Source organism: Falco peregrinus, chromosome 3 (genome assembly GCF_023634155.1).
Source record: "Falco peregrinus isolate bFalPer1 chromosome 3, bFalPer1.pri, whole genome shotgun sequence".
In the NCBI taxonomy this organism is placed as follows: Eukaryota; Metazoa; Chordata; class Aves; order Falconiformes; family Falconidae; genus Falco; species Falco peregrinus.
The window spans coordinates 70,537,387-70,562,119 of record NC_073723.1 but is presented as its reverse complement, the minus strand read 5'-3'; the positions used below and the strand labels follow the sequence as shown (position 1 = coordinate 70,562,119).

The window sequence follows — 24,733 nt, the reverse complement described above, 5'->3', positions numbered from 1 at the left end:
TAACCTAAGAGAGAAATTTTAGGCAATTCTGAATGTTTACAATATTACTTATGCTATGAAGCTCAACATGGCCCTGCAGTGTGCACTCACAGCCCAGAAAGCCAACCATCCCCTGGGCTGCATCAAAAGAAACATGGCCAGGAGGTTGAGGGAGGTGATGCTCCCCCTCTACTCCATTCTCATGAGACCCTACCTGGAGCACTGCATTCAGCTCTGGGGGCCTCAGCATAAGGAGGACCTGGACCTGTTGGAGCTAGTCCAGAGGAGGGCCATGAAGATGATCAGAGGGCTGGAGCACCTCTCCTATGAAGACAGGCTGAAAGAGTTTGGGTTCCTCAGCCAGCAGAAGAGAAGGCTCTGGGGAGATCTATAGCAGCCATCCAGGACCTAAAGGGGGCCTGCAAGAAAGCTGGAGGACTTTTTCCCAGGGCATGTAGTGGTAGGACAAGGGGGAATGTCTTTAAACTGAAAGAGGGTAGATTTAAACTGGATTTTAGGAAGAAATTATTTACTGTGAGCGTAGTGAGGCACTGGCACAGGTTGCCCAGAGAAATTGTGGATGCCCCATCCCTGGAAGTGCTCAAGGCCAGGCTGGATGGGACTTTATGCAACCTGGTGTAGCAGAAGGTGTCCCCGCCCATGGCAGGGGGATTGGAACTAGATAATCTTTGAATTCTCTTTCAATCCAAACCATTCCTTATAGAATTTCTAAAAATGTTTAGTACATACTTCTGACCAAAAACTGCAGTTTAATGACTCACTCAAAAGCAGCCATTAAGCGTTAGCTTGACTTTCAACTAAAATGATTACCTTCTTCAAAATTAGTTAAATGGATGCAATAACCTGCAAAGTTAGCACAGCTGAACATGTTGGTGGGCAAATCCCATCATTTTTCAGGTGTTTGCACATGATGAACAGCTTGTTGGTTAAGTACCAATAATTATTTTTTTTTTTTTAATTTTGGTTATGGATCCTAAATCTGATTTATGTATAGCAGTTCACAGTGTGCATCTGGGTTCACACATTTACTGGAAATGTATTTTAGGCTTTTTTAGTTGAAGAAGAGCACTGCTGTAATCTTTTGTATCATACCTCAAACACTTACCCACAAGCAGGCAGTGCCAACAGTGCACAAAGAACCCTGATGGAATAAATTCTTGACCGCTATAAACATGAGTTTCAAAGTTCCACTGACACAGTGTTTTAATGAGATTTCTGCATCTTTTTAAGGCAGAAGTGTTAAAAACCAGAAAATCTAGCATATAAAATGCAAAATTGGCTAAAAACCTACATGTTTTATGTCTTAGTCTTAGTACAACCTCAGAAGATGGACAGAACTGAGCTCCTTTCCAAAGACAGCAAGAAAGGAGACCCTCTCATGTTAGCATCATGTACTCTGAGATGCCACCTCTCCATGGGTCTTACATCCACTTTGCAGAGAAAACTACGAAAAGGAAAAACTTCTACACTTCTCCACTGACACAGTTTTGAAATGGACTGAACAGCTCCTAATACTTGATCTGATGGGATACACTACTTCTGTCATCAATGTTGAAAGTGCATTGTATGTTTTAAACTTCAGGAGACAGCCATGAAGCAGCACAAAGAGGTAGCATTTTGCACTGTACATACAACAAAATTTTAGGGGGTTTATAAAAAAAATGTGTGAGTAGCAAATGGCTTGTTTGGGTTCTCAAATTCTCTCAAATTTTGAGATGTATAATTTAAAAGAAATTAAAGAGAAATTTAAGTATTTTCTTAATTACACACACATATCTTGCTTTAGTTCAAGAGGAATTTGAGTAACCATTCCTGTTGCCTATTCTGTTTTGCACAGGATAGTATTTTTAAATTCATACAACAGGGTGGAATTCAGTGGGATTATTTATCTTTCCATGAAAGGAAAATTCAGCTCTAGATAGACAAAGCTTTATCTTCCCCTTTACTTCATGTACACTGAAATTAACCTTTCTTGTTAAAAAGATGTAAAAAGCATATTAGGCAAGTAAGTGAGGTGAAACTTTTGCTTTGCCCTCCATCAGAAACAACAATCCCTGCCAACAAACTCAGAATATGAAAGCAGACATTCAGTTGTAAGGGATCATTAGTGCACATTCCCCAATTTCTGTCCCAGTTAGCCTTTTCTGTGGCACAACACCTTCCTGCACAGCTGTCTGTCTGCTCAAGGGCTGACAGCCACATTCATACTGCTTTCACATTCACAACCTCCATGTCACAGCTGAGTACCTCAAAGTCACACTAGAGACACCGATCAACACAAGTGTGTTTTAGGTGGGAAACAGCCTTGGAGTGTCCGCTGTTTCTTAAGTTTCTCTGAAAAGTGAGGTGGAAGTGGTTTTGATACTCAACAAGAACCAGGTGGGGCCTTTCTAATTGTTGCTGCAGTCCCATCCCCCCCCCTCCTCCTTAAAATTTCAAACAGATGTAGCTCTCTTATTGTCAAGCACCTGGGTTTAAAATTATGTACAATTAAGGAAAAAAAGCCTTTTCCAGATGAAAAAATAAACTCATAATATTAACTTTACACAATTACATATTTATATTGTAATTTTATATTCAAAGTAATAAAACCACAATTTTTTAAAAAAGGAAAAAGTTGTAACTTTCAAAGCTTGTAGAATATTCTCATATGTTATAAATTCAGTTGAAGTCTGATAGTGCTTTAATAATTTGAGTGTTTAGTGGGTGATAATGATCTGAAAATTCAGAGGAACTTCAATATTGTTCTAGCCCAATCCTAACCCAGAAAATGGTTTTCTGCACCAGTAAACCCTTCTTCTCCAACTGAGGTGTTTCTGGGGGATTCCTAGCAGTATCATCAAACTGCCTCTTCATGTGAAAGAAATGACACAAACACCATGCATGCAATACCGTGTCTTCAATATTATTTTACTGTTTCCAAGCACACAACACTGACACATAAACGTAGACATTTTCATGTAAGCTAAACCTCCATAGCTGATGTCATTCCACCACTCTGAACAATTATTTTTTAAAAGCAAGTTTGTGGAGAAAAAAGAATCTGACAGAGCATCTGGCCAACTCATACAAGGGTACAGGACTCTCTCAGCAAGTTTGCACATGATACCAAACCCAGGGGAGTGGTGGATATGTTGAAAAGCAGGTTAACCTTTCAGAGGACCCTTGATAAGCCAGAAGAATGGAAGTAACAGCTACCAAACACATGAAGTTCCACAAAGCCAAAAGCAGTCCTGAACCTTGGACTGGGACTGCAATTCTGCAGAAAGGACACAAGAGTGCTTGTACAGCAGAAATTAAACACGAGTCAGCAGTGTACCCTTGCAGCAATAAATTACTGTAACACTGGGCTTTATTAGCAAGAATCAGCCAGTGGGTCAAGGAAAGTGATTAGTCTACTCAGTGCTTGTGAGGCTACATCTGGCACACAGCAGTTTTGAACACCCCAGTTCACCAGAGGGATGGAGTTGCTGGAGCAAAGCCAGTGGAAGGCCACTAATCTGGCCAGGAAGCTGGAGCACAACAGCTGAGGAGAGACTGAGAGTGATGTGTTGTTTCAGAAGAGAAGGCTGGGGGAAAAGTTAATTGCCATTTTAAATTACATATTAGAGAGAAGACTTAAGTACACAGAAGGCAACGGTCACAAGCTACAAGAGAAATCCCAGCTGGGGATAAGAAAAAATATTTAGTGAGGGTGGCTAGGCACTGGCACAGGTTGCCCCAAAAAAACTGTTGAATCACCATCCTTAGAAATTTTCAAATCTTGCCTAGACAAGGAAGCAACCCAACTATGAGGGTAGCCCTGCCTTGAGGGGATGTCCAGAGGTTCCTTCAACTTAATTTATTCTATGAGTCTAATGGTTATTAACAAAAATGGTAAAAGCATATCTTACTCCAGCTGACAATAATGTTCTCAAAGGACTGAGCGCCTTTCTGTTATTTCTTTAGTGGTTTACCACTTAAAGACATATTAAATACTTTTATAAAATTGCTGAAACTGCTCACCCTATTTAAGAATTTGCAGAACTGGACTATGTACTCTATATACTTTGTACCGATTTAAATGTATCTTTCTGAATTTTTCCAATTTTGAGCTACACGATATCAAGCCCCTCTTACAACTTTTAAGGGCATGCTGTTTTCAAGTGCTTAAGCATTTCCCAGAGTTTTACAGAACATAGTATTTAAAAAAATGTATGTATATATTGCACACTTAAAACTGTATCTCCATCTCAAAGTCTATCAAGTTAGCAAAACATACACACACACACGCGCGCGCGTGCGCAACACATGAAGAAAAGCTTCCCTCAGACACAAATCCTCATTTTGGTACAAGTACACATAAGCCATAAACAAAACCTTACACAGTGTACACAAAAGTTCTGTGCATACAGTAAGGCAGCCATATGAAGTGGAAAAAAGTCCATCATTATTCAGGTTATTACATTAAAAAGACAGCTAAACAGATAAAATAAGCATTTCCTCCCTAAAGCAATTGCCTCAAGTTGTACACAGGTTATTTCAACTCCAAATGAGTTTATATTTGGAGTTTATATCAATTTATATTATATATATATACAAATACCAATTTATATTTGTATTTATATAGTGCCTATCACCACATCAATAAACACTCTTTGGAACCACTTTTGACAGCAGAGGTAAAAACAGGAGTCAGCCTGTTAGTACCTCAGCACTTCTGTTTCCAATCAATTTTTTTAAAAAATTAAAATTTTAAAATTTAAAAAAAAAGGCCACAAGACTTTGCTGCCAGCCTGCCTGGCTGGTGTTTAATACTGCTACTCCATCAGGGTTATGAATGGCAACAAATCAGAACCCATCTTTACTTTACAAAAAGAAAAGGCATTGTCAAAACAATCTGAAGAGAGAACAAAAGTTTTCCTCTCTAAAATTATAGTACTATGGTATTTATTATCTGTAAGATGGAAATTTTAGCCATCTCTTCACTTAGATGAAAGAAGACGACAAAGTTACTTGTCCATACCAACATTTCCTTCTTGTATGTTTGAATGTTTACACATCGTAGGCTTAGTCAGAATACAGGCATATCATCTCCAATATTTTTTACTCAATTATCTTTTAAAGGTCCAAGAGCTTCATTTGACAAAGTTATCTAAGATGCAAATGATCAGCCCAGTTTTCTTTCATACTAGTTTCACAGACTTTTGCTACAAATGCAACTTCAGTACATTAAATACCAATTAGCTTTATCAAGACAAATCCAGGATAAAGCTCATTGTGCTTTGTTTTCTAGGTGTTTAGTTCACTCAGATGAAGAGCCAACATCCAGGACAAAGTTCACACGTGTGTACAGTTGGTAGACGGTGGTGTATCTATCCGACTTTTGTTTTCCTTAGCGTCATTCAGAGGTGACTTGTTACCCGTCTGGCATTTGAAGACTTGTTTGTAGGCCTTCCTAAAATTTTCAGAGAGAAACGCGTATATAATCGGGTTCACAGAAGAATTGCTGTAAGCCAGGCAGTGTGCAGTTACTCTGAAGAGGAAGGAGGCTTGAGTCAGTGGGAAAACTCCAAATTCAGCCCAGAGATGAATCACGTGATGCGGCAGCCAGGAGATGCCAAAAACCACAACCACCACCAACACAGTCTGTGCTGTCTGAGACAGGGAAAGGAAAACACAGATGTCTGATGAGCGCTTGAAGAATCAGCTTTCAACCTGCTTCAAAACCATTAGGGTGGGGGGGAAGGTACACTGAGAGATAACACACTTTGGAATATTTATTACTGATTTTACTCCATTACCCATATGGGCTTTATTTTGCACAGTGAACTACCCCAAGGAGCATTTTAGCCTGGAAAATGCCACAGTGAAAGGCAAATGTATGACTGCTTGAAGGTAACGAATGATCTTCCTGATACCCTACACAACAGCCTCAGCCTTTTCTGAGGTGAACATAAGCTTGTAGTAAAATCACAAGAACATGGGTCTTTGGGAAATGTCATCCAGATCTAATGATCTGTGCACAAGGCTTTCTGACCAAAATTTCAAGAGACATCTATTCTACATGAAGGCAGCTGGTGGAAAAGCTTAGAGCAGTCAGATGAATGCTTTGCTCAAGTGTCTATAAAAAGGAGCAGGGGCTTCTATGAAAGTCTCTCCTTCAAATGTAAAATTTCCACAGGTGGAGTCATACAACAACATTCTGGAATACAACTAGGGAAAAAAAGGGAAAAGTAAGGAGCTTGAAATTTCTGGTAATTGCACATTGTCAAAACCAATCTGGAGAGTAAAGCTCACCACCAAACACTGAACTGAGAAATGGAACACAAAATACCCTCAGCGCTGCCTCCTGACTCCACTTTATTTATGAGAGGAAGACCCATCAAGTTCATTAGATCCATCCAGACACCTACAGTATCAGTCAGCACAGACCCTTCAGGCACTGAAGGTATTCTGCCAGGGTACAGTGCAGTTTGACTGCCAATGTTTTCTTTAGCTTTCACTTACTTCAGAAACAGCACTCAGTACTTTGCAGTTGCTCAACTAATTAATATCTACTCCTCTAACAAGTACCTCTTTCAACTAAATCACTCTTCCAGTAGAAGCCTAATATTAATTCCAAAGCATATTATGTTATGGACTGTTTAATTACTATATTCACACTTTGCAACATAATTTTCAGATAACAGGCTCTTCTTCACAGGCAAAACTACACAGTGTAGTTTTGTAGTTTTCACATTGGCCACAGAGGAATAAATACTGCAGCACAGAGAATATCTAGACTTTTTTCTGGTTTATTGAACTTGGTCCATACTTGTTGACTTGATTAATGTTCATGACTTAACTTATAGAACAATATGGCTTAACCTATAGAAACTTACAGAAGAAAGAAGTTTGATTTCTGTGACAACAGACCAAAATAATTTATGATAGATACTGTTGGTAAATAAAATCTCACAACAGAAACCAAAGGACATTATATCTGTAGTAAATATAATTTGTTTAGTCTCAAGGATCCATCTGTTCTCACAAGCCATTCCTCTTCTTAGCCCTATGGAGTTTAAGTCGGTTGCACATACAAACAGCCACACAAATATCTGCTCTTTCAGGTCTCATCAGGGAGTATGTGCCAATAAGGAGGCATAAATTATTCTCTGATCCTTTCAATGTATTAATATTCCATCTGAAAACTGATTGTCTGGATCCCACATGCACAATTACTTCAGAAGAGGCACATTACTTTCTTAGTTCAACATTCTAAAAAAAATTACACCAGGAAAGTCACTGACTTTCAATAGACTGCACAGATGCACCTGAAAGCAGAGGATGACTGTGTTTCTTGTAACTATTTTACTTAGGTATTTCATATCTGTAGAATAAATAAATTTGCATTAGGAAACCTCACAATATCTGTTTTACCCCTTTATTCCTCCTAAGCCTAACTTCAGAGCTTACCTTTCCAAAATCATCACTATGGCTTGCAAACGACGTAACATTAAAGGGCAGCTCTTGTTTACCTAATGGGAACTTGCTTACAGCTTTTCATCAGCAAATAAAACCCACCTGAAGTACATGATGTTAATATTGATGTTTTATGACCAAAAAGCACAAAAAATAGCATTTAGGCACATTCGTATTTTTCATTAACTTTTTCCACACATAGAGCAAATTATTTTTAAGATTCTACTACTGAAATTTTCATAAAGGTTTGAATAAAGGTAGAAATGTGTAATTAAGCCTGAAATACATCCTTAACAGAACAGTAAAAGGAAAAGAAGAAAGATACTGCAACCAGAGAGAGACAGCACACTAGTGAAAGCAGAGATGGTTTTAAAAAACTTTGAGTTAGGCCTTAGGATCAGAAACTTATTTTCTAAGGCAAAAGTTTTGGCTACCTTTTTTTTTCCCCTTTGGTTACTGAACCCTGATACGTCCAGGCAGTCTTGGGCATATCTGTAATGTTTTTCCCTAAAGGTATGAAAGCTAGATCCTAGCCAGATCTGATTTTTAAGAATTAGTTTTTAGAGAAAATGCACAGATATTTCCAGTTCAAGAATTATTTAGATGAGAGTAGAGATAGCAACGTACATTTGTACGTTTGAAAATGTAGTTTGAAAACTACACCTTTGGCCTTGACGACATTAAGTGCAAAAGTATATATGTTAAGTATTTTATGGAATCAGGGCCATAATGCTTTTAATTCCAGGAATTAAAATCTATTGACTACGGCATTTTTCAAAAAAATAGAGAATGTATAAATAATAGATTACTTACTCCCTGTTGAGTTCATGTATATCTCATTTACATTGCAGACAGTCTGCATGCCCATATGGTAATAGTGATAAGATCAAATGAAGAGCTATAGCCTGAGGGGGTTTTCTGACTCCAAATGCATAAACTGAGAAGTTAGTCAAATGATTACTGTGGTCAAATCTGCTCAAAAATCAGAACCATATTATACTAACTGACAAATTCAATATATAAACACATCTTTCAAATATTGTTCTAAATTGTGAAGCTTATATTCTGCTTTAAAGACCTTTCATGATTCTGCTTGTAACCAGTATTTAACTTAAATCTTGAACGTAAGAGAAAAAATATTTTGTGGAAAATCAATAGAATTGCAGAATCATTGAAAGTCTCTTATTAATCTATCAGGAAGCACAATAAACCTGATTTTAAAGTCTTATCATATAAGCTAGAAATTCTTCACAAAATGTTAAAAATTCGGCTAGTTAATTAAATAAATAAATAAAAGATTTACAAGTTAGGGGAAAATGCCTATGAGGCACAAAACTCCATTTAATATTACAGACAGGTCGTCTCTCCCTGTCTAAATTTCAGATGCTGTGAAGTTCAAAATACGGGGATCTCAGGAAATGGCTTGATGCACTGCAGCGGAAAACTTGGATGAAAGAAGAGGTCAATCCTCCTAAGTTCAGAGAGACACAGAATACATCATTAAATACTTCATTTCAATTCCTTCTTTCCATTACATCTTTGGCAACAAGCAATGTAATACCAAATTAGCTTAGCCATAAAACTAAAATATAAACAAATAGATACTAGTAATGAAAGCAATCTACCTTTTTCTTGGACGCTTCTGACTTCTTTGACATGTTTTTCAATTTCTTGTGTAGATGATTAAGAACCTGAAAAGAATAATTTGCATCTTGTATTTCACCAGTTTCTAAAATTGAAACCCATGGTTTTTAAATAATGCTCTCCAGTACGGCGAGAGTTGCTTACAAAGATTACTGATCCAATTTACACATTTCAAAAGCGCACAGTATAAAAGCCAAAGGAATTACATATCTGCATCGGTGTGACTCAACAAATATGAAGCAGACCACAACTGAATTCTTACATAAAAATTCAGATGTATTACACAACAAATACATATCACAAATGAACAAGGCAACAAATGGAAACCTACCATGGACCTAGAATTAGTAATCATTCCTCTTCCATAAGAAGTCAATGCTTGTTAATTTAGAATGACCTTTACTGCATGTAACATAAAAAGTGTATGTTTTGAGTCAGAGCTTACTGAGTCACCTGCATAATTCACTTTCTTCAGATGAATGTTTGGTTAATATAATCAGGATGTTGGCGCTATCTGATCTTCAATAGAAGTTTAGGCTTTCAGAAATAATTTATACTAAAATGTATCTCACATGAGGTATGATCTTTCTCAACAATTTGATGGTACTTGTCACAAGCAACTTTTTCAAATATGTCTCAAAAAGGCTCACCATCCAAAAGCAGGGTCCAAATAACTATTTACACATAAGATTTTGGATAGTGGATGTGTAGAGGTCCATGCCCTAATTTATCTGCAGTCATTATTAACTGAACCTAATATATTCATGTGGCATGATTTGAAGGCATGGGGGGCATGGAATATGCTCTTCAGATGAATGTGTTTAACAATTTGTAAACCATACAGAATTTTAAAAAGGAGATGCTTAACTAAACTCGAGGGTTTAATTAAAATACAGTCTGAGGAATTTTTTAGATAGCGTGTCAGAGTGTAGCACTCAGATGACAACGATGATGCTGTTAGGTTGCACTTTACATAGCTGTAAGATGAACTGAGAACAATTTAATAGGTAAGATCATCCAGAATTAATAGGCAATATCATCCAGCATTAAAAGGATCATTTTTTAAGGAATATAACACTAAGTTTTAGGGCTCCTAAGGAGACTTCTTGAGGTGGTGAAAAGGTAGAAGTTAAAATTATCATATATCATCTGGGAACATTTTCCTCTGTTTTCCTAGGGATGAACAACTTTACTACTACCAGGACAGACACCAGACAAGACCACCTACAGACTTCATCCCACTCTGGCATTTGAGTCTTAGAAACACAGATAATGAATTAAAAGAATTAAGATGGTATTTCTGAGCAACCGCAGCTCATCAGTGGATTCCACTTTTTAAGTGTCTGCTCTTAGCTACCAGTGAACCATAGACAACAACAAAAATTACTTGTAACCACTTAACACTGGAAGTGCAGTTCATTTGCCCTAACATGACTAACATGTTGGTGAGTAGAAAGGCTCAGCTCTGCATTCACTCCCTATTCTGAAACACTATCCAGGCTGCTACCAAGGCTAACCTAAGCTCAGGAAAGGCAGGACAAAAATAAATGGTTTTTTTCTGAAAATGTTCCATTTTGTTTTCAGCCCCTCTTTCTTCTCCAGGATGAAGCAGACCAGAAGGAAAGGACAGAAGAGCCCCTGAGGTCCAGCAGAAGATGAAGGAGATGATCCCCTGGCTCATACACTCTTTATGTTGACACCTGGCAGGTGACATCTGCTGTCATCGTGTACAAAACAGCTGAATTGCTTAGTCCATGGGTGAAAAAAAGTAAAACCAAAAAAGAACACGGGAGAAATACAGTGAAGTTCACTTCTCATCACTGTTGCTTCACCTATTGCATCCCCTTCACGTAACTTACACTGATGGGCTGTCTCTACTGGACCTTTGCAAATCTCGTCACCTGCCACCCAGAGACTGCACTGTACTGTGATTTTTCCTTGCAGTCCAAAACTAAAGTCAGATAAACTCTGCCCAGAAATGAGAAATGCTAAATCCTCTTTTAAAGTTACAAGCATTTTTCTCTTTTGTTCTGAAACTTTTAGCACAACTTTTTGTGTTTAATCTCTCTCCATTTCAATGAAAGATGCAGCAGACAAAACTGTTAAATTGTATATTTGGAGGAAGGAGGGGGTGGGGGTGTGTGTGCTGTTGAAGATTTAGATGATAACCTCCAATGAATCCTTCTCAACTTCACCTCTTTCAGATTATATACATATTTCATTAAATAAGTGTCTGCAGTGAAAACATGCTGGCTCTATTGTGGCAGTGTACCAGATGGTATGCAAACCAGCAGCAAGAGAAATAGGCAGAATTTAATTACCTATCATCAGCAGTGGAACAGCACTCAGAGACCCACACAAAACACTGTGGAGGATATTAAGAGCCATGTCTATGCAAAGGCAAATCAAAGACACTTCTCCTCACTGCCTTGTTCAAACTATCTTTTCTCTGGGCCAATGAACAATCAATTGATCCTCTAACAAATACTGTCACTTCACTTGAATGAACAATAATTCTACATGAGCCTTTTAATTTGTCTCAGGTTACTTCTCTAAAGAAAACCTTGAAAAATATCCTATAATAGATTGGCACACACATTTTTAGCTCACGAAACAAAATACCCACCTTGCTGAAAAACAGGTCACAACCTGTTCTGGTAAGGTGTTAACTTTTTTTTTTAATTCAGCTGTGTAGGAAAATTAATTCTTTACATGAAACTTTTCTATGTCCAGCTTTCATGTACCTGTTGATCGGAGAACTTACTTAGCTCTCAGGGAAGGAATAGCTTTCCTGTTTTCTGGAGATGAGGGTGGGATGCTGTGAGGAGAAAGTTATCCTATTGTGAAAGAGGGTGTAAGGAGATTTGTGGGACCATAGAAGTATAAGAAGTTCCAGCCTGGTCCAGAATGTACTACCACTGACAGCTACCACGGAGCATTTGGGAGGCCCTGGATTTTGCTTACAGACTATCCATTTCTTCTCCTCCCCTCCCCCAGCACCCCCACCCTCCCCCAGGGTGTTTCAGGGATTACATTCAAGATGGTCTGAGAGCCCAGGCTGAGGGACTATGACCAAATCAAGTTGAGAAAGAGATTTTTCCAATAGGGAGAGAGAGAAATATAGCTTCAACTATCAGTGCCTACTCACATAAGTCTACCAAACATTGCAAATGTTTGAAGCCTGCACTGCTGCAAAGCATGTTTCCTGTCCGTCTGTATATAATCATCCCACTGAGTACGCCTTTGTTATCAGCCATTGAAAATCAGCAGGAAAGCCTGCACAAGGTCATTAATAAGAATGAACTGCTTTTTTAACAGCCATAATGTGACCATTCCAAACTATATTTTATAATATGAATCTGATTTAAATTCAAGTGCCATTGCCTGCAATCCATTTTATAAAGTAACGCTGCTACCTCTGTTGTCACAACAGATCCTTCACCCCCTTTCATCTAATAGTGTGTCGCTTAATTGTCATACCCTTTTTTTTTTTTCATTGTAGCTTCATAAAGGTTTCCCTTGCTGCTCAGCAAAATCTAAGATACAATATCTTAAGCCAATAACCATATAAGCTTGTATTTTACAATGAGTCTCCTACTTTGTATGGCTTACTTTATACCAAGGCTATAAATCATACATGACTTCTATTAATTCAGAATGCTCAGAATGATAGGTAATAATGGAAACATTCTTAAGGCAAAAAAAAAAAAAACCAAACCCAAACAAAAACGAAAAACCAAAAACACTTATAACATTATACATCTATAAAAGAAAAAGGTTGCTAATGATTTTAGGTGTCCAGCCTAAAGGTTTGATTGACAGAGGCCTGACTTGCAAGGACTGAATTCTCATAATGGGGTACTCAAAAGCAGAGGTACCCAAAATGTGCTGTCACATTGCACTACCCTGGCAAATGTCAATTGTTAGAAGCTCACTAGGAATCATTACTTTAAGAACACACTAGTGAGCAAATGTTGTAGCAGTGTTACTAAACATGTACAAAAAGTCAGTATTAAAAAATATGTCAAGTAATATGATAAACAATAAAAAACCAAGAATACAGGTTGTCTACAAGTACGCAACACTGTAACTCAACTATATGATCACTGCTCCTCTGGCTGGAGTGATAAGCTCCTTTTAAGAGTGGTTCTGTGGACTCATAAAAGCTAGTTTCCTAAGGATTTGTGATTTCCTGACTGTGTGCTCCCAGAAATATGTGTTTCCTCCATAAGTAGATGCTACATGAGACCTCTTCTCCCTATGGCTTGTCTGATGTATAACAGCTGGGTGCAAACTGACTCTCCTTAAAGGAGAGAGGATGGTGAAGACTCTCCCCCTTCTTCATTGACTCCTGTTTTCACAAACCTAGGGAAGTATAATTTCTTCTGATATTTTCACTTCTTTATCAAATTTGATTGAAACTGAACCAACATCATTTGTGAGACATCGGCAATGGGTAGCTGTATGCACAGGACACAGAGAATGATCTTGTAAATCTCTACCTTAAGAGCACATCACATGAGATTTCCAGTTCTGATTTTGTGGGAGGATGCTGTTTCCAAACACCTAGCACTATTTCAGCACTTCTGTAGGTTGTGACACTACTGCTATCCTCTGGGGAAAATACAAACCTTCCTAACGTAAGTTAAGACAAAATGAGAGACAGAAAGACCTCAGCTCCCTTAGTAGAGTGCCTAAAAAATTACTTTCAAAACTGAAAGTTCAGTTGCAATTTGCTTATAAAAAGGAACAGAACTGCTTTACAGGAGTCTGAAAAAGGTACTATATTCAAACAGAGAAATGAGTTGCCTTTGTCTTAATCTACTGTATCAGAAGGTTGCATTATTTAGCTGAGCCACAGTTCATGAAAACCAGTGAAGTCCGTAAGAAATTAATGCATTTATTTCTATAATACTTCTGAGGCTATACATAGCAGGGACCCTCTAACTTCACATGCATTCAGATGCCAAAATACTTGTACTTCATAGTACTTTAGTGACATCAGTAAAAGCTCACAGCAACCACTTTGCTTGAGACCCATGAGAGTAGCAATGGCTTCGACAGATCTAAAACTTCAGCTCATTTTCAACTACTATCATCCTTAATTTCTCCCTCACCCACCCTACGTGCCAAGATACTGCAGCTGGAGATTCCCTGACAGTGGCTCCTGAGAGCAGGAATGAGCCTTTACACTGCAGGGTACAAATACCACCTTGTACAATTCACAGGGGTTTTTTTGCTTCTCTGACACTGATGGGAATACCAGCTATCTCCTAAAACTCATCCCTTTAGGTTGGATCTTCCAGCCTGACACTGTGGCAAGCAGGATCACACATACAGGTTCAAAACACATCACCAAGCAAGGGTGAGATCCTAACCTGGCAATAATTTAGGCACAACAATTCAGTTGTAACTTTGAGTGGCCTTGATTTTATGAACTTGTTCTGCGTATGTACTTCACATAGGATTGCTTTGTTGGTTTGGGGTTTTTGTGTTGTTTCTTTTTTTGCTACATATACATACTAATATTGAGAGATCTACTTCTGTAGTGGTGCTTTGTGATAACATGGTGTGTTTACTCTGCGTATATTTTTTTAAGCATATTTCCTTCCCTCACCCCCCCACCCCCCCTACTATGCAGGACTGCTGTAATTTTGAAATACATGTTTTCAACCTTCTGTCTTATAATTAGACTTTGAAGGCTGGTACTTTATGCTGAAACTGAAGATGCTTTGGCTTTGAAAAATATAAGAATTCTTAATAACTGAAAAGTTCCCTCTTTCATATTCTGTATCATTGTCCCTGAAGTATGTAATGTTTTCTTAAAACTCTGATGATCTATGGCTACAGCAAGTTTCATCCCTCTCACAGCTCAGTCATATTCACCACTGTAGGGGAAATATCCATGTATTCACTCAGGGAAAACAGAATTCAGTTTATGTATGAAAATATGTATTTCTTCTCCATTTGCCAGGTTGGACTTGCTTCATTACAAACAGTAATTTAGAAATGTTGTCCTTTTGAGTTCTGCATAGCTTCGGTTTAGCAGAGTTGGATGCCATTCTAGCCTTAATTTGGACATCACAATTAAGCTGGTGTAATACATACAAAACTGAACGGAACACAAAATTATTTGTTCAAACTAAACACTTCATTACATCTATTGAACTTGCCAGTTAAAGAACTGACTTCTCAACACTTCAGCATTCCTTAATTGCAAGAGCAGACTTATCCTTTCAAGCGTAAATTACTGCCCAAGGAGAAATTCTGCTACTGAAGGTTGCTGGCACAGAAACAGGGGGATGTCCGCCTAACTCAGCACGTAGCAGCTGACGATCCAGATCCTGTTGAGCAGCAAGCAGTGGACCTTACGCTGAAGGCTGCAATTAATATTTACAGAAAAATGTGACAGTTTGCCTGAGCAGAAAAGTCCTGAAATACCCTTATTCAGGTCAGGCACCCGTACTTACTGCTTTTTGCTACCTGGGTCCTCATGCACTGGTCCCTAGCATCACCTGCCATCGCTGGAGTCAAAGGTAAATCTCTCATCCACTTTAACTGGGGCAAGACAGGGCTCACAGGGACCAGGCAGTGCAATACGCTTTTTGCTCTTAACATGTTAACCGGATTAGACTACACCGGTGGATTTGTGTCATTTTTAAGTGCACTGCATTTTAAAGAACCACACTGCTTTGCCTGAACAACTTGTTGCTGTGTTGTACTTTATTTAACTCCTCACACAGCACTGAAAGAAACTAAGAGAGTTGTGTTGACAGGGAAAGCAGCAACAGCATTGGGGCTCCTTAGCACTTTGCAAGAGGGAAATCTGGCAGAGGGACCCCAGTAACTGCCAGAACAACTCCCTTAACCACACTGTGCAATCTCTGTCCTGACCCATCTGTGCCACACATACACAGGTGTGCGTATTCCAGTCACCCCTAGGCTACAAAACCTGCCCTCCACCCTCATGGCACAAACACCCCAGCCCTGTTGCCTCCTGACAGTACCATGTCCTTCCACATGGCCAGAGATGGCCCCACAGCTCATGGACACCTACCACCATTGCCCCCTCCATGCTTCCCCCCCCCCATTCCTTTTACATAGCCTTCACCACAACCCACTTTGCCCCACCTTGGCATAGCAGAAGGAGATGAGCAGCAGTGGGAGCAGATACCCAAAGACGAACGTGCAAACCACATAGACCTTCTTGTGGCGTGGGTTGGGCCAGTGCTCCCAGCAAAAGGTCTGGTTGCTGGCCTCGCGGTGGAAGAGGCGCTGGTGGTGAGCCACAGGCGAGGCCATGGCGAAGGAGAGCGCCCAGATGAGCCCCACACCCAGCAGCGCGTTGCGGGAAACGCGCAAGGCCGAGGAGCGTCGGGAATGCACGATGGCCACATAGCGGTCCACAGACATGGCCGAGAGCGTGAAGATGCTCACCAGCATGGAGACAGTGAAGAAGTAATGGATGAACTTGCAGATGAAGGCGCCCAGCACCCAGGTGGGGAGCACGTAGACTGTGGACTGGAAGGGGATACAGAAGAGCAGGTAGGCCAGATCGGCGATGCTCAGGTTGAGGATGAAGATGTTGGTGGTGCTGCGGCGCTTGCCCGGCTTGCTCCTCGCCAGCACCGTGATCACCAGCGAGTTGCCCAGCACCCCCAGGGTGAAGATCAGACCGAAGACGATCAAGGTGATGAAGTTCTCGATGCCGATGCCGAAGAGGGGCTTCCCCTCCGCCTCCGGCAGCGCGGAGAGGTTGAACTCCCCGCGGGGCGGCTCTGCCCCACCTCGGGACCGGTTGAGGGGCGCCGCCGCGGGCTCCCCCACTTCCATCCTCCCTCTTAGCGCCGGCCAAAGTTTCCGCGGGCGGAAAGCGGAGCAGCCGCTCCCCGGCACCGCGGCCAGCGGGGGCGGCCGCCAGCACCGGGCGGCGGCGCGGCGGGAAGCGGGGAGGTGCCGGCCGCCCGCAGGGGCGCAGCCCGCGCCGCGGGGCGCGGAGGCGGCGCGGCAGCCCCGGCCGCTCCTGGGCGGGCAGCGCGCTCCGCCCGGCTGCCCCGGGCCCCCCGCCCCCGCCGGCCCCTCCGCCGGCTCCTCCGCCGGGGGCGGCGCTCCGGCCGCAACCGCGCACCCCCCGCGCCGGGCCGGCCCCGCGGAGCGGCCGAGCCTCCGCGCCTCTCCGCGCTGGCGGCCGCGGGAGACCGAGCTCCGCGGGGGTGTCTCCTCGGGGAAAGGAGGCGCGGGGGGGTCCCCCCTTCTTCTCCCCTGCCGGCTTAGCTTGCCGTTGCCCCCGCAGGGCGGCCCGGGGCGGTGCGCCTGCAGGGAGCGGAGCTGAGCGGAGCCGAGCGGCCCCGGCCCCCACCTCAGAAAACTTCTGCTTTTTGCCTTCGCTCCTAGGGAGGCTCAGGCGTCGCGTCTTCCAGCACGGCCGGGGCGGCGCTAGGCAGCTCCGGCTGGGCTTAGAACTGTCTCGGAGGGACTGAAGCGAGCGAGCGCCCGCCTACCCCGCCTCAACAGGTGGCCGGCCGGCCGCAGGAGTGAGTCCGGGCTGAACACCGCCTCTGCGCACCGTCTTCACCTCCTTCGCGGGTTTTCATTAATCGTTCCGTTATATGCAGTAGCTCGCAGAACAAAAGGTGGCAGGCGTTGTTACTCCTTCCAAAAAAATAAAGGGAAAGAGAGCCTGGCCGCTTTTCACGCTGAAATCACGAAGCCCGTGTTTCAAAACCCCGCCGCTGCGCGCCGGCATCGCGGAGGGCTGGCGGCTCGGGGCCGGCAGCCGCAGGCAGCGCTGAGAGGTGCCGCGCTGAGAGCCGCTGAGCAGGCAGTCTTCCCAGAGCTGGACGAAATAGAAAACTTCCCCCAGAAGACGGGTGCCAGTTCATGCATCCACCCACGGACACATACACCTTGTGAGCGAAACAGAGTTGCCAGGGGGTCCCCAGCCGTTTGCTCTCAAATTGCCTCTCAGCTACAGCTGGTGATGTGTTTTCTCTCTCCTCCCTGGGGCTCTTGACTGCTCGTTGTTAGAGATCCCTCCGTGACACGGGGCAGGCGGGACCCGGCGGCGGACAGGCGGCTCCGCCGGGCACTGCCCGCCCCCCCGGCGCCGGGGCCGCGCTGCCGCGGGCGCTGCGGGACGCGCAGGGCTCTGCGGGCACGGCACGCGGGGGCACGCAGCTCCTCGGCTGCTTTGGCAGCCCACACTTTGACGGGTGTTTTTTCTGCCTTTCCTTTTGCTACTTACATCGAGGCATCTCAGCAGCTGCACATCAGCTGACCGCGGAGCTATTGAGTTGCGCAGATCTAGATTTTAATTCAATTTGTGTACGGCCTGGTCCGTTATGTCCAAAGGAACATGGGTAATGGGAGAGCACAATTCGGTTTCTATGGATCTGAGAAACTTTGATTTGGATTGTACTGTTTGCTATGTCTACTGCAACTCAGTTTAGAAGTTACAAATATTAAACAAACCAGTAAAGATTCCTAACAGATTTGTGGTTTTTTTTTTCTCAGGTGCATACCTTATGGTTTTGTTGACGTGTTTAATTGCCACGCAAATTTACTAATCTCTACTTCTGTAAGGGTTTTGAGAACAGACATTGTTAAACATTTCTAGACTGTATCAGATACCATGAATTATTTGGAAGTGCTGTAAGTACATTGTGAAAATGAATAGAGGGCTCTACAGATTTCCTGAGTGTTGCTGATGCCTGTGTTTGCCACTGTGAATTCCTTCAAATGATATGTATATGAGATACAAGAAATATTTGAATACCTCTGATGTTTTGCTTTTGAATCACGACTTGTTGCCAGACATCACTCTTTTCTAGGATGCCAAGAGTGCAATCCTAGCCTTCCTGAAGTTAATGCTAACATTGCATTGATCACAACTCTCCATCTAAAATGCTGCATTAGTCCTCATCACTTATGCTTCTGTTTTCTTAAGAAATACTGTCTTTTGAACAGTATAGCCTGGAAGGTGACCAAAGAATATTAGACTGGTTTACATACAAGTAAGCAGGAAAAGTGGGTACAGAAACATAATCATTTTTAAGGCAAAGCAATCTGAAAATCACATTAGTGATCTGGATGGGATGTTCACTCTGTTAGTTTCCTTTAGATGTTAATTGACATTTTTGCAGTTCAAGCTTTGCTTTTCTCTTAAGTATATATTGTAAAGTATATAGATCTTGTAAGATTTCCCTGAGCATTAGGGCGGAAAAAATAACAGAGAATGCAACTGTATTGTAGCTTTTCTGTCAGGCCTACAGGCTTCGGCTTTTACATCAGCGAAGGAAAATTGACAGTACTCATGATTCCTGTTAAGGTTGCCGTAAAAAAACAGGTGCTGACATTTTTATCCACTGTTCTTGTTATCTAGACCGAGACTGTTATCTAGATTGCATGAAATCTAAAATTTTCATGCTACAGAAAGTTCCAACAGAAAAGTTGTTATGAGTTCAGTACAAATAATTATATACTTAAATACACAAATTAGTTGAAAAAGTAGGAGAAAAAAAAATCAGTAAAAAACTTACATAACACTTTAAGAAAATAAATTTCATATCTTTGCAAAATAAATCTCTTAAGCACATGCCTCGCGCATTTCCTTGGGTCAGCTCCCAACACAGGCCAAGAAAGCAGTTGCCAAAGGCAGTGAACAGGCCAGTGCAAGTGAAAAGGCCAGGGCCCCACTGCCTAGGCCTGGAGACATTGGTCACCAGGGCAGCTTTTTGGGCAAAGAGACAAAATGGGTGCATAGGACAGCAGCCAGTGGAGGGTGGATGGAGCACCCTTCCCAGCAGTGGCTAATACCGCTGCCCTCCCCTCTACCCTGGTAGCAGCAGCAGCAGCAGCAGCAGCAGCCTTGCCTTTCTCTCTAGGGAGCCACTCTGCACAGCCACTCAGAAAGGGCTTGTGTGTCAGCAACATCCTAGACTTCTCCTGACCCCAGTCTTCCCCGTCCAAGGGAAGCAAAATCCAACTTGTCCACATTGCTGAGGAGCCCAGAGATGGCTCCAAATACAACTATGGAAAAAAAACCGTATGAGGGCATCAACATTTTTCTGCAGTCCAAAAAGTGTGTAAATCACATGATTTTGATGGGTCTTAGAATATTGAGAATTTTTTATATGGATGCCTATGTAAGCAGAGATTTATAGTTTCTAGGAAAATGGTTCAACCATACTTCTACAGCTGTGCAAAGGCCTTGTGCAGATATAGTAAAGAAAAACAGGCTTTTTGTAGACAAAAACTGCTAGCTCACTGTTTCTCTTAATTTTATATGGCAGACTGTCATCATATAATTTGTGAGGCAGGAAAAGGAAACCCTAAGGCAGATATAATAGTCTTGATTAGAATTACTATTAGAATTACCAACAGATCCTGAGCACTTTAAAGAAAATGTTTTCTATCTTACAGTTAAATAACCTGACAAAATTAATTTCAGTTACGAAGTTCTGGGGATGACTAGAAGGTTATTTTCTTTTGCAGGTTTGTACACTGTCCATCACTTCACTACTGTTATGACTTTGGCTGTGTCAGAATTTGAGGAAAGGACACTAAAATATAGACATAAAAATTACTAATTCAACACAGGAAAAACATTCCATAATTGCCATAGATTTTAACTCAAGGTCTTGCAGAAGTCAGTTTTCAGTGCTGCTGTCAGCTCTCTGGGTTTTGGTGAATCCTTTTTCCAGCTCCTGTCATTTTTCTGATAGAACAGAGACTGGGTTTGCGTTCAAGTAATAGTGAAATTTTTTTATTGTAGTGGGTAGAGACAGCTTAGGCTTGATTTTATTTGAGCCAGACTTTTCTTCTTTTGGTAACTACCTGAGTTGGTGCTTATTGATTTTAAGCACAGCTGTATGGTGTTTTAATTTGCTCTGGGAGAGGGCTTCGTTCATAGTCCAGATCATTAGACTGATTCTATTTTTCATTGTTCTGAGAGTTCGTGGGTGGTTTTATTAGTCAGAGTTTACCAAATATATAGGTGAGGTTGTCTTCCCTTCCCTCATCTCCCAGGACTTGCTGGGTACATGCAAAATACCATGAAGGAGGGTTCTGCTGGAGGAGTTCCTAATGTAACTGCCCTGCAGCACAGAAGGCAAACAGGAATCAGGAAGAACAATTAATTATTTATAACCAATCTTCATAAATACCTATTTATCCTTAAAAATGCCACTGATGGAAACTGCACCACCTTTGTAGACACTGTTCTAGTGCTCAGATATCATTTGCAATTAGAAAGCTGTTTGCTATTGTTAACTTATGTTTCTAGTACAGCAATTTAAGCATGCTCCTTTCTGATCTGTGGATATAGAAAACAGTTTATTCTCTTTCCTTTTGCAGACACTTTTTAATATTTGAAGACTCGGCCCTTGCTGGAGGCAGTTCAGATTCACAGGTATCCACCTGGTAGAGGGACTTGAGTGAAAAATATTGATCCAAAATTCAAAGATTGACTATGTTTGTCTTCCTGGAAGGAAAACAGCAAGGCACCTTGATGTACAATGATCATTTTTAGTGAGTTCAGAGGATACAGGCTGTCCTAAAGAAGCACTGAAAGTAGACACAATGGTGGAGTATGCATATTGCATGTCTTTAGGTGTCCCACTTCTTTCAGTCCTGTGTACAGCCCGCTCTTTTGTGTCACCAGCACTAACACAGAGCAAGAAAATCTGTGGCTGCTTTCAGTCATCAAAACCCCACATGACATTATTTTTGAGGTGTTACACCCCAAAGACATGACCTGATAAAATCAACATGCAACGGGGGCAGTTTCATATTTAATTAACCACAGGGACAAACCCTGTGTATCTGTCAGAAGAGAAATTGTTCCTGTATTTTCTTTGGTATTCTTAATATATTGATTTTCTTTGAGTTTTAATTTGGCTTTGTGATGAAAAGGAAGACAAAGTAACTCATTTTGTCCGCTGGCTTCTTGCTATTCCTTTTCTTTTTCTTTCTTTTAAAAACATTCTGGAAGCCAGCCTTGAAACTTCTATTTTTGGATAAAAAGTACAATTTTTCCATGCTAATTATGCTCAGCTTCCGCTAATATCCCACTAAGTAAGTATCTAGAAATGCCAAAGTCAATCACAGCATCAGATCAGTAGATTATAGAATTTGCATAACTTTGTGAATCTATTTCTCTTTTTTAAACAGTATTTGACCCTTAGGTTCACTGAGGTTGAAATCTATCATTGATATCATTTGTCTCAGCTGAAACCTTGTCAGTTTGTATCAGTTTTGTATCTGAGTCTTGACTTTTTATAAGAAGTCATGTATTAAACAAAACCCCAGCCTTTATTTACATATTCATTTAAGAATTTAATATTATAATATTGGTTAAAATGTAAACTTTTTAATTTTGTCATGTGAACTAGTTTTTGATTATTTTTTTAACGGAAAACAAAAGCACTGAAAAGAAACATAAAAGTATGGATACAGAAACTAAGGACTAAAATCAGTTTTCAATAACTTTGCAGTCTTATTTCTTGTATTGTTTTGTACATTTCTATTAAAGACTTTTAAAACAAAAATGTGCAAGAGATGCATACAGTCTGAATCCGTAGATCCTTTCATCTCTATGAGAACATGATGATGTTCGTTAAGCTGTTCCAGTCATGAAAGGATGACTTTTTTTCATGAAATATGCTCCTTTGCTATTCTTAACAAAAATACCATGTAGTAGGAGAGACTACTATCTATCAGTTGTATCTATCACTTGATTTCTGGGGATAGAATTAACTTTTCTGATTTTTTCAATGCAGAAAAAACAAACAATAGATGAAACATTTCTTTTGAGATGCAGGGAACCCAGAGTACTGACGTTTAAACCATCAGCAGAGATTATCCAAATTGATACTAATGAGAAACTAAAATATTTCAGGGATTTTTTTTTATGAGATTACTGCATTTTTCCAATTGTTTTATATTGTGATCTTTTCTAAGAACAAGATGTTAGCAACTATACAAGTTCTTTGCAGCACTGTAGAAAAACAAAATATGTGGCTCAAAGAGAGGCATAACATTATATAGTAACAAGTGGAGAGAATGGTTTTGTACTTCTACTGTGTTTGGATGAATCTGTGCTAGGCTCTTATAACATTAATTTCCTTGTAAAAATTAGGAAGGAAAATGTCAATGCTTGAAAGTTTTGCTGTGTTAGGTTATGGAAAAAAAAATCAGCAAATTCACATTGCTCTCAGCTGCCTAACAATCACTAATCAACTTTAAAAACTGTGGACAACCTTATAAAGACTGACCTGGATCAACTGATACCAAACTAAATCATGGCTGCTTACATTGACTTAACAGTCATATAAATCGTTTATTTTTGTGTTTATTAGTAATCTCTAAACCAGAAAGTTTTCATGTTAAAAACTGTGTAATACATGTTATATTTTCTGCAACAGTTTGGTTGTATTTAAGTAAAGAATTTTTTTTAAGTTAATTTCCTTTTAAGTAAAAGGAAAGTAAAGAACAATGCACTGTTGTTAAGGACTTAAAATTAAGCAGAAATTCTCTGAAGGCATTGTATATAGACTTCTGGTTAGAGAAATTACATTCATAAGTTTATTTCAGTAAAACACGGTTTTGTGTCCATACACACAACCTTGACTGACGATCATAAACATCAGAAAGGGAGCCTATACATCAGCAGATTGTATACCTGCCCAGTGATGCATCATTAGCAGTGATGTATTGAGCTGCCCATAGGTGTTCCAGCAAAGTCATAATTTACCTGAGACCATCATTTATCCTAGGTACTTTGGAGAGCAGACAGCTTCTTCGTGTTGTAGACAAACTACTGTGAAATGTGTGAGGATGTCTTTAAAAGAATATGGATACTTTAAAAACTCACTTGAGTTACAGGCTATGGAGAACTTTGATCAATTTAATAATACATACTTTTTTTTTTTAATCCCCTGTCACCGGCAGCCACACTTTAAGACCAATTATAGCCTCAGGAATGCTTTTCCGAAAATTACATCTACAAAACGTCATGTTCTCAGCATTTGATCAAGTCAGGAAAGTTGGCATTTCCTATAAACGAAGAATTATCAGCAGGTACCGGGCTTCCCAGCCTTTTCATATAGCAACTGCCATGAAGTGTGTACAAAGTATACATATATGCATATGTTTACATCTATTTACCTATTTTATCTATCTATCTACCCATCCATACATCTATCTATGCATAAATATAATTTAATAGAAATATTTTATATATGCAGCCAGGCACATGGTTATGAGACTGTCTGGAGGGTTTTTTCTTGGAGTAATGAGCTGAAGAAATAGTATCTCAGGGATATTAATTGATAAAACCATTAACATTGAATAAAAAGTCTTTAAAGATATGAGAGCTGCTGAGCGTATAGGAGGGAACAGGCGTGGCCATTTTCCTGTGCTCAGACCCAGCAACAGTGAAAATATTTTACTTTTTGCACATTTCTGGCTAAGATAGAAGTCCTTCTGGTACTCCATATGCAATACAAGAAGTGTAAACACAAGAAGAACAAAAAGCTTCTACAATATTACATTCATGAGATAAGTATTTATCACTTAGAATGTTCATAAAAACACAGGTATTTATCACTCAATTTCTATTTTTCATTATTTCTGTACAGAGCTGTTT

General features: G+C 40.6%; 1 protein-coding gene across 1 annotated transcript; it reads right to left on the bottom strand.

The window, feature by feature from the left end:
• Positions 1-2,889: 2,889 nt before the first annotated feature.
• GALR1 (galanin receptor 1) lies at positions 2,890-18,489 on the bottom strand. Its single transcript, XM_005240316.3, has 3 exons — positions 16,219-18,489; positions 9,069-9,134; positions 2,890-5,637 (listed from the first exon to the last, which is right to left on the bottom strand). Exons 1-3 carry the CDS (start codon positions 16,918-16,920, stop codon positions 5,320-5,322), a joined length of 1,086 nt encoding a protein of 361 aa, XP_005240373.2. The 5' UTR covers positions 16,921-18,489; the 3' UTR covers positions 2,890-5,319.
• Positions 18,490-24,733: the final 6,244 nt, after the last annotated feature.

Coding starts and splice junctions, on each gene's coding strand:
- GALR1 (XM_005240316.3), bottom strand. CDS start 16,920: ATGGAAGTGGGGGAGCCCGCGGCGGCGCCCCTCAACCGGTCCCGAGGT. Junction 9,135..16,218: donor TCTCCTTCTGCTATGCCAAG/GTGGGGCAAAGT, acceptor TATTCTTTTCAG/GTTCTTAATCATCTACACAA. Junction 5,638..9,068: donor CAGAAGCGTCCAAGAAAAAG/GTAGATTGCTTT, acceptor TCCCTGTCTCAG/ACAGCACAGACTGTGTTGGT.